At 38.2% G+C, this 17,597-nt stretch overlaps 1 protein-coding gene across 2 annotated transcripts in view; it reads right to left on the reverse strand.

Annotated features, from left to right (window-relative positions):
- Positions 1-17,597, reverse strand: part of LOC139710197 (casein kinase I-like) — a 91,747-nt gene that overhangs the window by 11,699 nt on the left and 62,451 nt on the right. For both annotated transcript variants that reach the window (XM_071622128.1, XM_071622129.1), the window contains exons 5-6: positions 3,253-3,401; positions 306-540 (exon numbers count right to left, since the gene is read on the reverse strand). In XM_071622128.1, coding sequence (XP_071478229.1) covers positions 306-540; positions 3,253-3,401 — 384 coding nt within the window. The remainder of the gene's footprint in view (positions 1-305; positions 541-3,252; positions 3,402-17,597) is intronic.

Raw genomic sequence — 17,597 nt, forward strand, 5'->3', positions numbered from 1 at the left:
CAGAATACTAGTTCTTTCTACCTTGCCTCATAACATGTAGATACCCATACAGTCAGTCTACTCCTCCCCCCCCCCCATGCCAGTTTTCATAACCTTTTCTAGTATAAAGCAAGCTAATGTTCAACTGTCCACCCAACCCTTTGACATATCATGGCATTTCTTAATACCCTTACCTAAATATGAGCTCATACATTGATCTGACCCTTTCTAAATGCCAAATCTTGTAACCTTTTTCGTACATGCCTGTTGCTCCTCATAAATTGGTCTACGGAAAACCCTCTCCAAATGCCCGTCCTTGATATTACCTTTGCCTAAATGCGTGTTGATACTCATATATCTGGCCGTGCCCGTCAGGCTCTTGTGCTCCCGGTAGGGTATATGCTTGTTGGTCTCGGGGTCAATGTACTCCTTGGCCAGGCCAAAGTCGATGATGTGGATGACGCCCTGTGTCTTGCTGGAGCTCCGGCCAATCAGGAAGTTCTCCGGCTTGACGTCGCGATAGATGAGGTGTTTCGTATGTACATATTCTATTCTGTGTAGCTGTGGAGACAATTGAGCAAGAGAGAGGGAGAGAGACACAAAGAGAGAGAGAGACAGACAGACAGATATTATCAATGTGCAATATCTATACAATCTGATATATTGTGATACAATTTAAGATAACGACAAAAAAAAAAGAATTAAATTATTTGCAGAAGTGCTGCAGATGATCACAGTCCCCTAACAAATTGCAATAACTTGATACACATCACCAGATTCCCTCCATTAAAAAAAACACCAAACAATAATAATACAAATATAACAATACACTGACTGAATGAAATATACACAAATTCTCAGCTTCAATTCATACTGCAAAATGTGAACTGTGATTTACTGTCTTTGAATATATACATGTATGATAAATCAATTCAACTAGGCAATGTAGACCATGTGTAGGTTTGTATTCATTTTTTGTGCATACTCGTCTTGCATTCAAGATGCCATGATAATCCAAAACCATCATCTTTAAGATTTGTCTGATACAGCAACTATTGGAAATATGCCACCTGAATTCTCATAATACAAAAATGCATAATTTACAGCAAATACAATGGGCTGCTAAAAATCAGAGGGACACTCTCCATAAATTTGGAAAGGTGGACAAAAACTTGCCAATCACAAGAGAATCATTTGTCAGGACTGGTGAGTATTAACCCATTGAGGATGAGCTGATTTTATTATAATCACACAATTCCCACAGACACCTGCCCAAGTATAATCAGGACTAGTCTTCATTGGGTTAATAAGACTCATGAGTATGCTGTGAAGTGAGAGTCTTGCAAACAGGAAAACTGCTGCAATTTAGAGATGGGGAGGTGTGTGCTCACATTGTGTTTTTGAAGCTGGATGTGGGAGGGTAGCCATTATGGCTACTTGTGTACGTCAAACTGGGTGTGGTCGAAAATACATATAACTGGAATGATTGTTACGTTCGGTATGAAATCACAAAATATGACATGGAAAAAAGTTTATGGGGTAGAAAATGACCAGCTTCATGACTGGAAGAATACAGCATGTGTTTGTCGCACATACACATGGATTATGAAGACATATTTTTGTATTATTCCCCTTGGAAAACGGGATAGAAAAAGGCAAATAGAGAATCCCTTCTGAAGCTCCCAGTTCCTCTTGTTAGGACATAAACAGCTACTAGTGAAATATCAGAGGATTTCACTGAGGTGGATGGATTTGTCAATTTTCATTTAATTTTTGGAATTGACAAACTGTTTTACAGAGTCCATCTCTGATGTGAAGTTTGATTTTGTACACAAAAATAATAGGCCATAAAGTATAAGTACCTCACAGTGGGGAGGATTATTATTATTCAGACGTACTCCTTCAATTTGCATCTAAATGATTGAGTAAAAGAGAGGGGAGGAATAAAGAAACAGACAGCACACACAAATATGAAAATATGACACACAGGACATAAATTCACTCACATATGTATGAGAATATTTGGGGGTACGTTTTTAAAATGAACAAGGAAAAGTAGAAATTACGCGGTGCGTAACATATGTCCCCGCCGGAAGTAGCATTTTGTAACAAAATGTGCAATATAGGTAAAAAATCAAGGTCAAAGGTCAAAGAAGTCAAAGGTCAAAATTCTGTGTAGAAGTTTTGAAGCCCTCACCTAGCGCCATCACATAAAGCAAATGGAATCGAAATTGGGTTAGAAATGGCGAAGGAGTAGCATTTTGTAGCCAATGTACAATATAGGTCAAAAATCAAGGTCAAAGGTCAAAGAAGACAAAGGTCAAAATTCTGTGTAGAAGTTTTGAAGCCCTCACCTAGTGCTATCACATAAAGCAAACGGAATCGAAATCGGGTTAGAAATGGCGCAGGAGTAGCATTCTGTAGCAAAATGCACAATATAGGTCAAAAATCAAGGTCAAAGGTCAAAGAAGTCAAAGGTCAAAATTCTGTGTAGAAGTTTTGAAGCCCTCAACTAGTGCCATCATATAAAGCAAACGGAATCGAAATCGGGTTAAAAATGGCGAAGGAGTAGCATTTCGTAGCAAAATGTACAATATAGGTCAGAAATCAAGGTCAAAGGTCAAAGAAGACAAAGGTCAAAATTCTGTGTAGAAGTTTTGAAGCCCTCACCTAGTGCCATCACATAAAGCAAACGGAATCGAAATCGGGTTAGAAATGGCGAAGGAGTAGCATTTTGTAGCAAAATGTACAATATAGGTCAAAAAATCAAGGTCAAAGGTCAAAGAAGTCAAAGGTCAAAATTCTGTGTAGAAGTTTTGAAGCCCTCACCTAGTGCCATCACATAAAGCAAACGGAATCGAAATCGGGTTAGAAATGGCGAAGGAGTAGCATTTTGTAGCAAAATGTACAATATAGGTCAAAGGTCAAGGTCAAAGGTCACGACTGAAATTCTGTGTAGAAGTTTCAAAGCTCCCATGTAGTGCTATCATATAAAGCAAACAGAATCAAAATTGGCTCATAAATGACAGAGAAGTAGCAAATTGAAGATTTTGATCACACACGGACGCACACACGGACACACGGACACACGGACGGACGGACACACGGACGGACACACGGACACACACACGTACGGAGCCCGTTTCATAGTCCCCTGCTCGAACTCGTTCGGCGGGGACAAATATAATATTGGAACAGCCTATTTCAAGATGGTAATCCCAGAATCGCGATGAGATGTATTGCTACTTGTTCATCCATTCGGCTGACACTTACCAGTTGTATCGACAAGAGTAGGACTGTTTTGAGGGAGAATTGTCTGTTACAGAGATCAAAGAGATCTTCCAGGCTTGGTCCGAGGAGTTCCATGACCATGGCGTTGTACTTCCCACAGGGGCCAAAGTAATGCACTTGGGGGACACCTTCTGCAGATGGGAAGAAAAGGTGATGGCAAAGAGATGAGTCTAGGATCTACTTTTCTTCATTTTATTTGTATATGAAGAGTTCCTTTCCAAAGGGTGCTCAATCTACTTTTGATGGTATAAAAGGAGAAAAACATGAATTTTAATTTCACATGCTTGTAAGTGTTTTTATGTCCCACAATAGTACCCTGTAATAGGACAAAGAAAATGTGTCTTGGAAAAATGTACAGTTGAACCTCTCATATCCGGACAAGTCGGGACCGGGGCTCATCCGGATAAGGGATTTGGCCGGATACGGGAGACTCAATGCTTTTATAATATACATGTACATATTCTGATGTAGCCCATTGTAGTACCACATGTAGTAATGTGTATACTGCAACCTTTTCATTGTTACACTCAGTAACAGACCCCAAAATAGAGGTTTGTGTTTGCAAGAATGAAATCATTTTCTTTTATAAATTCTTGGGATGATTTACCTAAATAATTATTAAGAAATGTATCAAGTAGATCTTGAAAATAAACAGTACGAGTTGACGAAACTACGTTTCAAAATTCGATCATCACGGCTCGGCAAAGTCGACTGTAGGTTGCCATTGTTAGATGGTCTCCCTCTCTCTCTTTGTGTGTGAACAATTTTTGAGTGTTCAATGTCATTCGTTGCTCAGCCAATGACTCGAAACAATGCATGTCTATCTAGTCATATCGACGGCTGTGTATGGACCTATATGTGGCAATGCGATATGAGAGAACTCGAGCGCATAATCTGTCCATGTTCTTGCGATGATTTGGGGATGTTTGGGGGTGTTAAAATGTTTGAAGGTAAGCAATTTGGAAGGAAATTTGATGTAATGTATGTTAATCATGTTGGAATTAATATGAAATTCATGTGTGTTTGTGTAGGAGTTCTCAAGGAGATGGGAATCCCCCTTTTCTCCCGTAATTGTTAAAAAAAAAATCATGGCGAGATTGCGTCCGTATAATAGAGAGATCCGGATAAAGGGAGGCCGGATAACAGAGGTTCAACTGTATGTGTATACTCCAGATTTTTAAAGAATTATCATCATTATTATTATTATTATTATTTATCATTATTATTATTATTATTACTACTACTACTATTATTATTATTTTTTTTATTTTTTTATTTTTTTATTTTATTTTTTTGGGGGGGTGGATTTTGTGGATCTACCACCTTTGGGAACAGAAATTTTAACAGTGATGAACAATGTGTAAATGTTGCTTTGTTTTAGTGGCAAGTTTTTGTGACTTTCGTGTAGCTTTCTGGGATGATTTATTATCTCTACACTTTCTCCTGTTTTCTCAATCTCTCAAAGAATTTATATGCATAGATATGAAACATTTCACAGCTAATAACAAGTAATATGTGGGTCATCTGGAAAGCTCTATACAGGCAGGAAAGTTAGCCAGCCTGGCTTATACTCTGGGGTCAAAGTGTGGTCACCCAAGCACAAGTTTTTCTCATTGGATCCTACTGGATTTGGCACCTTTTGGAGCAAAACTAAGTTTTCATTGCTCAGTATCTCTATTTTCTCCCAAGAAATTTAGTACTTCAAAGAGTTTACTGTATTGGACTGCTAAAATTTAATACATCCTTTTGAAAAGGAACTCTTTACAAACTATCTATCTTTCTATCTGCTCTATATATTTTTTCTTCTTTTTTAATCGTTTCTCATGAACTAGTTCAGTCAACCAATGATGATATCCTCCTGCCTGTCCATGACTGGTTCAATAGTTTATTGTACAGAAAAGTTGACAGATATGATGCAACCAAACCACAAAGCTCAATGACAACAGAAACCAAAATGAACTGAAATATGAACAGAGTCAATGACACCAACAACATATGAAATTGAGAACAACATAATATTTTTACTTTCTGTGTGTTCAAATTGTGAATTCTAAATAATGCATCACCAAAGATCTGTCATGTACATGTACTGGTTTTCATGAGAGGTTTTGGCCAAATAGTGTCAATTTGCAATGATGCTCACACAAGGTTGATGCACTGTACCAAACTGCCAATACTCCATTCAACATTTCACTGTGATGCTCTGACTGGTGGAATCGATAATACCTCACAAATATTTAAATTGTGTTTAAAAAAAAAAGGGGGGGGGGGTCAGATTCATGCTTTTGATACCAATAAGACCTGATGATAGTTATCTCATCACTTTTGTTATTCTTACAGATGTTTTACTGGATAAAAAATAAAAGAGATTTTTACAAGGACCAGAGCATGATATCTTAATTCAGAAGGCAAATAACCCACTATTTTCCTTTACCTCTCCAATTCCAAATTCCTTTTTAAAGAGTAACACACAAACAGAGCTTTTGCATGTACTCTACAAGTGTCACAAATGTAACACTTACTCCCATTATCAATTTGGCTAATAACTATTACATCCTTCATTAATGGAATCCTGTACTGTGATTGGTCTACACAGCATCATGTGACCAAACATAATATTGCTTGATGTTGATGACCAATGTTGAAAAGAAAATGCCAAAGGAGAAAAACATGCTATATCATGATGTAACATTTATTGTATATCGCACTATACCATGAATATTACGTCATATTGATAAATGACAGATCAATGTCGTTGTTTTTTTTTTATTGATAGTGTGTGTTAAGTGCTATGGGCATCCACCTCTTAGACCACTGTTTAAATCACATCCATCGGGGTACATAGATTGTCAGCACTAGAATATCCTAACATCTTCATTTCAACAAATTTACTATCTTTTTTATGATCAGTTGGAGGGACATAAAACATATAATTTATATCATGCACTGTCTTGGAGCCATGAGTGAAATTATGGATTCCTTGGTGAAAGAGAATGCATTTTTTTCTTTGGGGCTCCGTCCCTCCTGCCCCGTCAGAATCTATAATTTCAACGAGAGCCCCTCAGTGCATGGTATATCTGTTTACTGTGCACACAATTAATATTTCCTCTACCTGCTACATCATATTACAAATTCTTCCTTTGACATCAGTTGGCATGCTAAGTGGATCAAATCAGGGATGAAAGATATTTAAACACACATACACAAATTCAATCCCAACAAATTGAACGCAAAATACTAATATTCTGATGTGTTTAACTCACAGCATTTCCACTGTGTTTCCCCCCTCCTTACACTTATTTGCTAGAAATATGACTAAATACTTCAATTCGTGGGAAAATATTCATCAGCTGACATTTCCAAACAAGTCCTCTACCCATAAAGACTCGTATGGTGCATCAATTCTGCCAGACCATCATGATTTCTCGGAAAAGCATCACTTGTCGAATTTACCCACTCTCGCTTGTCACACAGGCCCCTCCTCATCAGGTCCTCCATCAGAGCAACGCTACCTCCTCTCTAATCCATCCAGTGAATATCATTTACATTGAAATCTTGATTACACTCTGCTGTCTTGGGGTATTAATATTACTGTAACTCAGCCATGTATCACCATCTCCCAAACACACACACACACACACATGTATACACAAAAAGACAGACACACACATTCAGCACTGCTCATGATGCATTATATTGGTAAGCCTTTTTTGACGTGACCTCTCAGTAAGAAGGGATCGTTGGAAGGGACAGGGGCAGCTTTGCAACTGGGGAAATGGGTAGGGTGACCCATTTAGCATCTCTCTCTGGTTCTTAGGGCTCACTGTAGCTCACACTTTTTTTTCCTTACACCACAGGTAAACACTTGCAGTATAGATTGTCCAGTTCCTGCAGAGTTCTAACACAGAAGATTTATTTTGAGAAAAGCTGGCCACAGTTTGTTCAAAACAGGTGCTCTCACAAATTTCTTTTTTTTTTGGTCTCTCTCAATAGTGTACCCTAAGGAAAAACATAAAAACAAATTTATACTCTGTTTTTCATATGCTTTTTAACATATCCTGTCCTTATGTGTGTTCTTTTTTATTCAATTCTTGCTCATATGCCTTTGGAAATTATGTCTTCATATATACCAATAACAGCTATAAGCAGTAAAACAAAAATGGAGTTTTGCAACATTTTCTGATGTACTCCTTGAACCATGAGAGTTCATGCTCTCATCCATACCCGAGTGTCTTGAAATGTATTGGGCAAAAAAGTACAGTACCTCTCCATGGACTTCATCACGTTTAAGTTTTTAAAAGTGAAAGTATGGGTATTTCCTGGCTGTGTTCAAAGTCACTCACTGTGAAATAATGATTAAAGCTTGATCTGTGACCCATGATCAAACTCAGCATTTGCATTTCTTGTGCAAAGGTGAAATTTGGCCTAAAATGTTTCTTTTTTTGTGTGTGTAAAGTCAGCTGCTTTTCAAGTCACTGTAGTAATGACGTACCATGTGTGATTTCTTAATTCCTATTGTTCAGATGATCTAAAATAGTCTTTGTGGTACCTTGTGCTACACCCGTTTGTTTATTTTCTTAACTAGAAGGGAGTGTTGATATAAATAATTGAGCCCGTCACACTTACGGTGGAATTGCGCATTATTTATGGTGGTCATTCAAACTGTGCAGATGTTCCGTGTTCACCCCAAACGATGGCACGGCACAAAGCGTCTGGCATGAGGCTGGGGTGACTCTGAGGTAAAGATCGCGCTAGACAGCCTAGCTCGAGTCTAGCACAACCTCCAAGAGTTATGAGGACTCGCGCTAAATGAGGAGACTTTAAATGGTCTCTGGGGGTGAACACGGCACACACTTCCAGTGAACCGCGCTGTTTGTGGCGGAGTGCACATATGTGTGCACGAGAAACTGCCGCCCCTCTCGAGGAGAAAGGCTTGCCAACTGGTTTCCACAGAAACGTATGCCAACGTTGCGCTAGATAACTTGGGGACTCTTTAACGTGTGTCTCTCTCATCCCCTGCTGAGTTTGTATAAAAAATGCTCTTTTTCATCTGGCATGTCCTCTGGGTGTCCTCATGAGGTCCTCCTAGACAGGGGGACTCTAATCGAGGTACACGTTGTACTAGCGAGATCTTCTCTGTCGTCTCAAATAGCCCTCAAAGTACAGCAATATGGTCTTGGAGACAGACTTCATATACACACCAGGCCTCCATGAACTCCTCAATAGCCCAACTGTGATGACTCACTGCACGAATGAGGTGATGGGCCGGCTGACAAACACTGATTGGCCGTGGTCAAACACAATGAGACTTGAGGAATGAGGACACTCATGACCATCCCCCTCTAAAGAAAAACAGTTTGTGCAACTGTCCAGAGCAAGTAACTCCCCCCCCCCCACATCACATGTACACATCACATGTTTAGACAATATTTAGTCAACACATGGTTAATTTAATCCACGGTACATGTTCCAAATAACCTCAGTCTACATACATTTCTGACTAAAATGTCAAACTGACAGTGCTCAGGCAAAAGCAGCACAAAAAAAAAGAAGAGGATAACTGCAGACCCCATGGGATTTCCCCTTGTATATATACACATACTAAACTTCTCACATCATGAGGGTTAACATGTGACACTGATTTGATGAGATTTCACTGTTATAGCAGCTAGCCAATGGAAATTCCGAGCCAGTCTCTACGGATGAGAGAAGTCAATACAATCTACAAACTAGAAATGGAATGGGAGGGTGGGGGACATTTTACTTGGGCAAGACTAATGTGTTTGGGGCCTTCTTCAACCGATGCTTACATCATATGACTCATTCTGCGCAAGCCTGAGGAAAAAAAAAACCATACAAACAAAGACCCCAAGAAAGATAGATAATTCCATTCCGCACGAATGTGACAGAGCACATGAATGTATCGCATCGCATAAAGAGCGACCCAAGCCCTCTGCTCTGTCGTCGGGGAGGGAGAAAGGAGACGAAAACCGGTCTCGTGCAATCATTGCACTCTGGAGATCAATAACTCAAACACAGAAGCGCACTGGCTGATGCACTTTGTGGTACCTCCACAACGGGAGGAGGGAAGCACCATTCAAGTCAACCATAGTCACGGTTAACCGGCGCTCTGTTCGTGAGGACCGAAAAACTTTGCAGAGGAATCACTCGGGTAACACGAACATACACAAAGTGCCGCCAGCTGGAATAGATTTCTCCCCTATCAAGTGAGACAAATCATGTAGACGTTCCATCGGTGTAATGCGGGCGCGAGTAAAGAACTGTAAGCAGCCGAGGATTTTATGTTGCGATTCTTGATCACAAAATCAATTACCGCTCACCCGCTTGTGCCGTCAAGCATACAAATGGACATTTCATGAATCAACTCCTCGACAGGGGGACTGTCCTCTTTAAATTCAGTACATCAAATTTATGAAGGAATAAACACATAGCATCATGCTTCACGTGACAATTCTCTAACACGATTTTCACAGTCGCAATGCACACATTTTCAAGATGTAAGATAACACACCAAGCCAAACTGCTGATTGTGGTGGGAGAGGACAGGATTCTACAACATTACTACAAAAAAAAAAAAGAAGAAAAAATGAAGTAAAAATGATTACAGCACATGATAACAACACAGAAAGATATGTCATGTACATGCAGTCTCTTCTCTTTTTCTTTAGATATCTACTTTTATCCCCTGGTTTCCATGACAGGTCTCTGTCTAATGATGGCTGATCGGCAACAGAGTCAGTTAATACTACAGACATCAACTTGGCATCTCTCCCTTAATACACACACACACACACACACATACAGGAAATGGTTTCTTACTTTTATAAAAAAAAATCTTGACTTCACACAGCATAGCACATACAACAGAGAAAGAGAAAAAAAGAAAGAAAAGAAAAGCAGGTGCCCTTGTACCTGCTGCTAATTTGCCTGTAATTTGTCTCCGTTTTCCCTCCTTTGCTATCCTCCTGTGATAATATAAAATCGATGAGGACAGAGGTATACAGGGGGTACTTTAGCACCAAATAAATACTTCCTGTCCTAGTTGAATTTAAAATTAGCAATCATCGGTTGTTCCAAGCTGATGCTATTTCAGAGTTTTTTTTTTTCTCTCTCTTTTTTTTTTTTTTAACTGCTGAGGCAAAGAAAGCAACGAGGAAAACGGGGTCAATGAATAATGCAACACGATTTGCAGACACTTGTTATTTCCTTACCTACTCAAGAATGCAACTGTTGCACCTATTACCATAAAGCAATTTAAACATTGCCGCTCCGTATTTTCATCTTGGTCTAATGCATCACAATGCACAAACAGCTTGACTGGATGAGAATAATAGTAACATTGCACTCACAGTTTTATCAAAATGTGGTGGCATGACACTGGTGGCTTTATAGCATGCAGTCAAAGAAAGCGTAAATGTCCCATCAGATTAATACAAGTAAACATGTTCATCATCATTAAAGACATTATCTATCATTTGCATATGAAACAAAAACCCAGCTTTAGCACTTCAAAATAATTCTAATATATGTGAGTTAGGGATAGAAACAACCAATGTAAAAATTTTAATCAGTATATAATCTTTGTTGAGTATTGATAAACATACAAAATGTGAACAATATTTATAATAAAATGGTTTCTAGAATAAACCATCTAGTTATGGTTTATTGAGAAAATAATATCTTGTTACATTTTAGGCTTTATTGCAAAGTTTTTATATAGTTGGATGTTGTGTGATACAACTGACCTACACATATGCATCAAATGTGATAACTCGAGCATTTTCTTTCTTTTTAATCACTGCTCCCAATGGTAAACAATATCTTTAACATTTCAGATTTCTCGATTGTAAATGACTATCAATATGACTGGAAATATGAGCCAGATACATGAACTGATGAGGAGACACTTAATCCTGAATATGAATCTGGTTTTATAAGACATTATGAACATGATATCAACCTAATAATGAAGAAGATGATGATGATGGTGAAGAAGTTGACAATGATAATGATAACAATGACAATAATGATGACAATAAATGAACTGATCGCCTGTCAAGAGCCATACATCTAAAGTAGTCAAAGGAGTGAGTCCCGCTCACTTTTTTCCCACAATATTCATTTGTCCCGCTCACAAAGGCATCTCACACATAATGCAGGCTATCATGATTACTTCAACAATAATGCTGATAATTCATGAGGAGAAAACCTGATGACAATACCCTGCTCTGGTTTCCCCCACGAAACCCCTCGCTTCTCAAAATTGCCCCTCCAATGCTGTCTGTTTCGTCATGACCTCATCAACTCTTTTGGCAATCCCACACCATTGCTGTCACATTACTACCAATGAATGCACCGACTTAAAAAAGCTGCATAGAGCTTCATTGTATTGTACAAACACGTACACACACTGTATGTGTACGACATGAAATATGTTGGGCTGTACTGTGACAACAGCAAACACCAGGACAAGACATGATCATCACTTTTTTTGTCCCTTCTTCTCTCCCTCAACCCTGTTCTGGAAGAAATCATTACCACTAAAGATATGTGAGGAGAGTTGAGGAAATGCACATCGATCCCAATCGCTGGAGGCAAAGCCTTGTTGCCAGGGAGCGCACCGTGGGAATTAATGGTATGATTAACAATATGCGTATCCTCAGGTGAAGATGCATAATTCTGACTGCGAAGACGCGCGCCACGATCTGCCACCCAAAACAAGAGCTCCTTCCAGGCCGCAATCCAGCACCTGCCACACACCACACTGGGGGTGCTTCAAGTATTCAAGCTGCACAAAAGCCTAGCAACCCAGATGTATATGAACTGAGTTTCAGAGGAGAGTTTACTTCTCTATGCAGTTGAGGTCTTGCGGATGCTTCTCCCACCCCCCTTTTTTTTTTGGGGGGGGGGTTGTCAACTCAAAAGAGAGTGGTTCACTGTAGAATAGAGTATCATAGTAATGATACATTCAAATGTGTAAAAAGAAATATTAGTTATTATTCCTGCATTCATGGTCTCGCTGCAACATCAAACCTTATATTTTTGACTCCATCATCACAAAGTGGTTGATAAAATCTCTACGTATTCAAAGTGACTGACAACTTTTGTTTCTCATGAATAATAATGCCAAAAAAAAAAAGAAGCTAGAATCATAAGCAATATCATAAGAAGGAACACTTCAAAAATCCATGCAATACTCTAATAAAAAAAAGTGACTAACAAAGTATTTTTGTTTCAAGATTATTAATTAAAAAAATGCAGATCATAACGGATATCATAAGAAGGAAATTTTTTTTTTTTTTTTTAAACAGAGTCCAAGTATTTTTAGGACAAGTTCTTTTCATATCTTCATACACAGAATCTGTCAATAATTTCACATATCATGCACATATTCACCAAAAACATATATCTGTGGTTATTGTGTAGCATCTATCTCGCACAGCAACTGAGAATATTTCAGAAGAGGCATCAAAATCATATGATGTACATATTGAGACAACTAAACTACTGGGTGTCTACTGGTTAGAATATCAGAAAATGATTATGTGGCAGGCAAACCGTCTATACTCTTTGTTGTTATGTACACAGTCTGTGGCAAGTTTCCAAGAATTTGTTTAAATTTTGCAAATCAGCAATGACAAAGAGTAAAAAAGAATACCATAAGCATCCAGTTAGTGTGCAAGTCTACATGTCGAGGAAGTGAGTGTTATAATATCTAAAGATACTCATCAGGTTGCATAGCAACGATCTATGATGATCATGTCCAGACATTTAAATCTGATTAAGAGTGTATTCTGTAGATTCTATGTGTTCCACACGTAACAATCCTTCATGTGCATCATGCTCAACTTCAGAGTAATCATGGGAAAGCTTCACACCCTTTGAATCCATGTGACTACTCCCTTCCCAGCTTTTGTCTGAAATGACAACCTTGTAGCAATGCTCAATGATGCTCTGATGTAATACCAACACAAAATGCTATTGGTGGGACTGACCTCATACTTAAACCACCCCCCCCCCCCATCCCCATCATTGATGATATGCATGGCTTATTGACTATGTTGCATGAGTAGTGGTATTGTTGCACCACAGTAAATTATCCCAGTGAAAATGTCTGGAGGACACCATCATATAATACTGAAAACCCTTCACGTTTGGGAGTGCACTGACAGCAATATGCACCAAACAATAATTGCTGCATACAATCTACTTATCAAAAGAGCTGTGTAGATTACATAGACCTGGGGGGTGTTTCATAAAGCTGTTCGTAAAGTTACGAACGACTTACGAGTGACTGGTGATCAGTTCTTATGCTGAATTATGGAAATTCTGATAAGTATAGCACATCAGAACTGATCACCAGTCGCTCGTAAGTTGTTCGTAACTTTACGAACAGCTTTATGAAACAGGGCCCTGAATAGTAGGGGGACATGAGGGGATAGTACATTAGTTATTGAATTGAATTGAATTGAATAGATTAATATTCTGTGAGAAGTGAGTTTACTTGAGTACACCTCAAAAACACATGATTCATTGAGTCCTACAGAGTCCAGAATAAAACTACAACATCATCCTGGAAACTCCTATTGTTCATCAATCAATGATTTAACTAGAAATGTTGCTAAGGCGACTGGTATGCCTCCGCCATAATGCATGATTCTCCTAATAGGTCTACAGTACATGTGGACAATGTGTGATTACATTTTCATAAAATTGGCAAAATACTAAAGTGACAAGTTTGTCACAAATGTGTTGAATGTTCACCTTCCTTGACCTAGGTTTAATTGGATGAATAGGAGAGCATGTATTTGGGGATTAAGGAGTTTAACTTGACTTTGACCCATTCATAATTTTATGCATTGAGTAATTTTGAAGGTACATGTATGGAGAAAAAGTGTAATTTCTGTATTGAAAAGTACATTGTTACCATTTTCATCTGGCTTTGACCCTAAAAGTCATAGGATAATCACTGTCACACAGAACATGCATAAACATGTAGAAAAAGTCAAAATAACTTGAGCCACTTCCGAGATATGGAGGAAAAAGTTACTTCAGCACTTTCCCTTGATCTTTGACCGTTTGACCTTTGAGGCAAAAAAGAAAAAGAAAAAAAAAAGAAAGTTTCCAGAGAATCTCTATTAGGTTATACATGCATACACCAAGTGTAAAAAAAAAATAATCCTGCTGCCATTGCATAAATATGAGGGAAAACATAAAATTTTGAAGTGTTGCCCTTGACCTTTGACCCCATGAACCCTAAATTCTCTAGTTATAATCACTGCCAGTCAGTACATGCATATATACTATGTTCCATGAAGATACCTTGAACAATTTCCAAGTTATAAAGAAAAAAGTAAAGCTTTAATATTCTTATTTGACCTTTTGACCGTTGACCTCATGACACCAAACTCTCACCAGAGAATCTTAAAGGGATTGTACAGTTTTCGTTGAGACCTAATTTCGGGTTTCTAATATTTTTTGATGAAATAATGAGAAACCTCTTATGAAATGTGAAAGAGCATGTAATTTTATGAGGAATTCAATGTTTATTTGATGAAAATTGGTTTTGAAATGGCTGAGATATCAAAAAGAGTGTTTCTAATAAGGTGTGGGACCCACACTTTATCACGATCGCTTTGTTTTACTTTGTTTTTAGATGTTTCAGTCATTCCAAACCCGATTTTCATTAAATAAACTTTGAATTCCTCTTAAAATGGTATGCTCTGTACTATATCATAAGTGTTTTCTTGGTATCTCGCAAAAAGACAAAAGCCCAATTCCCATCTCCACCAATACTGTACTATCCCTTTAATTGGGTAATACATGTGTACACTAAGTTTCAAGAAAATATCTTCAGGCCTTGCATAGATATGGTGGAAATAGTGACATTTTACGTATTTGACCTTGAGCATGTGTACCCAAAAGTTGATAGGCACAACTTCACCCCCTAATACACATACATGCCAAGTTTCATTTGGATACCTCAAAAGGTTTTTTAGTTACGCTGTCCACAAAATTCATTACAGGGGGATGGACGGAAGGACGGACGGACAACCCGAAAACATAATGCCTCCGGCACCACTTTGTGGCGGAGGCATGAAAATACTCAGCTTTCGTCACCACATTATAGCTTTAAATGAATTCGTGTTCTGAAACAGAAGCATGGCTCTGGCATGCTATTGGAATAAAAAAGGTTATCAACTAACTGTTGAAAAACAACCCCCAGAAAGAAAGAAACGACGACGACGATGACAACAACAACAAGAACGACCACAACAACAAACTCCATCCGTAAAGAAAATTCATGTACAGACAAGATAAAAAGCAAGGACAGGAAAATTACATCACAAAGACCAGTTTCAGCAATCACAAAGACCAGTTTCAGCAATCACAATACTTTCATTACTGAATACTATCATCCAGCAAATCACAAAGATACATTGCATCCATGTCTCTGTTGGTGCTTCTTGGTAAACAAAGTTATTAAAATGAATCTGCAGATTTTTGTTTCAAATATCTGGTTCAGTCAATCCTGAAAGACCATCATCAATTCAGAACAAAGTTCAGCTCATTTCCTCAAAGGAAGTGCTGTCACCCAACACTTTGCCGCATCTCAAGAAACACTGAGCTTCTATGTTTAAATAACCTTTTCTTGTGTTGTTGGGAAACTCCCTTTCTTTAAATCAGAATATTTTGATTTTTTTTTTTCAGAGCTCTACAATGTACCTCATTCATATATATGCACAAGAGCATACATCACATGATGAAGGGACAGCATGCGGTCACTACAGTGACCAGTAGAAATCCAGGAAAGGGTTGCTGAAGCCATTAAACTAAAGGAGAATGAACCTAAATATATATTATGTGGATTGAGTGAATGCAGAAATATTAGTACAACATATCAGTGAAGTTTGAGCAAATTGGAGAATCCGTTCAAAAGTTTGGAATTTTTAAAGTTCTGGTACTACAGTCTCTGGGTGAAGACTACAGCAAATTGTGATGTCACAGTTTGACAACAATATAAAGAGAATCCCAAAATTTTCATTAAAAAAATGAAAAGTACACATTTCTCCCACTTGTTAATGGCAAATGTTTAGGGTAATACAATTCCCTCTGCCTTCTGAGAGAGATAAGCCAAGTGCCTTTTCATTGTGATAAAAGAAAAAAGAAAATATGTTAATTTCTCTTTATATCTTATTCATACAATTGTCCAACTGTGACACCATAAATTGCCATAGTCTTCTTAATCAGCAACTGTGGTAACAAAACTAAAATAAAAAATGCAAAACATTTGAGCAGATTGTCCTGTTTCCTCAAACTTCACTGATGTATTCTAATACTTCTAAATTCACTCAATCCACATATATTTGAGTATCATTCTCTTTTAACAGATTCTCATACAATTCTGTAGATGCCTACTTTATCTGAGATGACATGTTTTCTGATGAATTTGGAATATTCTTTTCTGCTAAAACTGTTTTTGTAAAAACACATGAAAACAGAGAATTCTGTGACTTTCGCATTTTGAGTCCAATTTTGGTGAAACTTACAAACCATGATTCTGTTGGTCTGATTGTATTCTATATATATCAAAGCCAGCTTGAACACACTGTGCAGTTGCACTTTAAAACATCCAAGTGCAGCTGGTTGCCAGAGGAGGAAAATGCAAACTCAGGCAGGCTGGGCGAGGTCTTCCTCACTACGTGTGCATGATCTCTAGCTGGAGGAACCATCGGGTCATTCGACGGGCAAGTTCCTCTTCATAATCACAGGAATAACAGACATCAACTCCTGGCATCTTCATCTTTCTTTATCTGTCTCTTTATATAATATATAAATACATACACACACACATCACACACACACCACGCATACACATACTCAAATCTGCAATTCAATTTGGACTGGGACACAAGCTTTATAGCCACCGTAGACAATCAAAACATGGTGATGCAATACAAAACAAAATAATAACGATGCCAACAAAAACAGAAACTAGGCCTACGGCTCCATTCACCTTCCTTCTCACAGAGTCATATATATGCTCTAATTGCCACAGAAAATTGGCAAGTTATCACACGCTTTTGGAGCTCTCATGTTCACAGTTCTTACACTATATAATGCTTATTACTTTTAGGACCCCAATGACGATACAATGTACCTACCTGAATCTAGGGCATTGTTTTACAAAGAGATGTACAGTGTGCGATTCTCGCATTGTATTGGTTAAAAAGCTGAAGTTACTACGCCAATGGAAAGGCTGAAGTTACTACGGTAATGGCAAAATAACACACATCTGATAGGTT

The sequence above is a fragment of the Diadema antillarum genome, unplaced genomic scaffold (assembly GCF_040938485.1).
Source record: "Diadema antillarum isolate AM-2024a unplaced genomic scaffold, OU_Dant_1.0 seq00001508_RagTag, whole genome shotgun sequence".
Classification (NCBI taxonomy): domain Eukaryota; kingdom Metazoa; phylum Echinodermata; class Echinoidea; order Diadematoida; family Diadematidae; genus Diadema; species Diadema antillarum.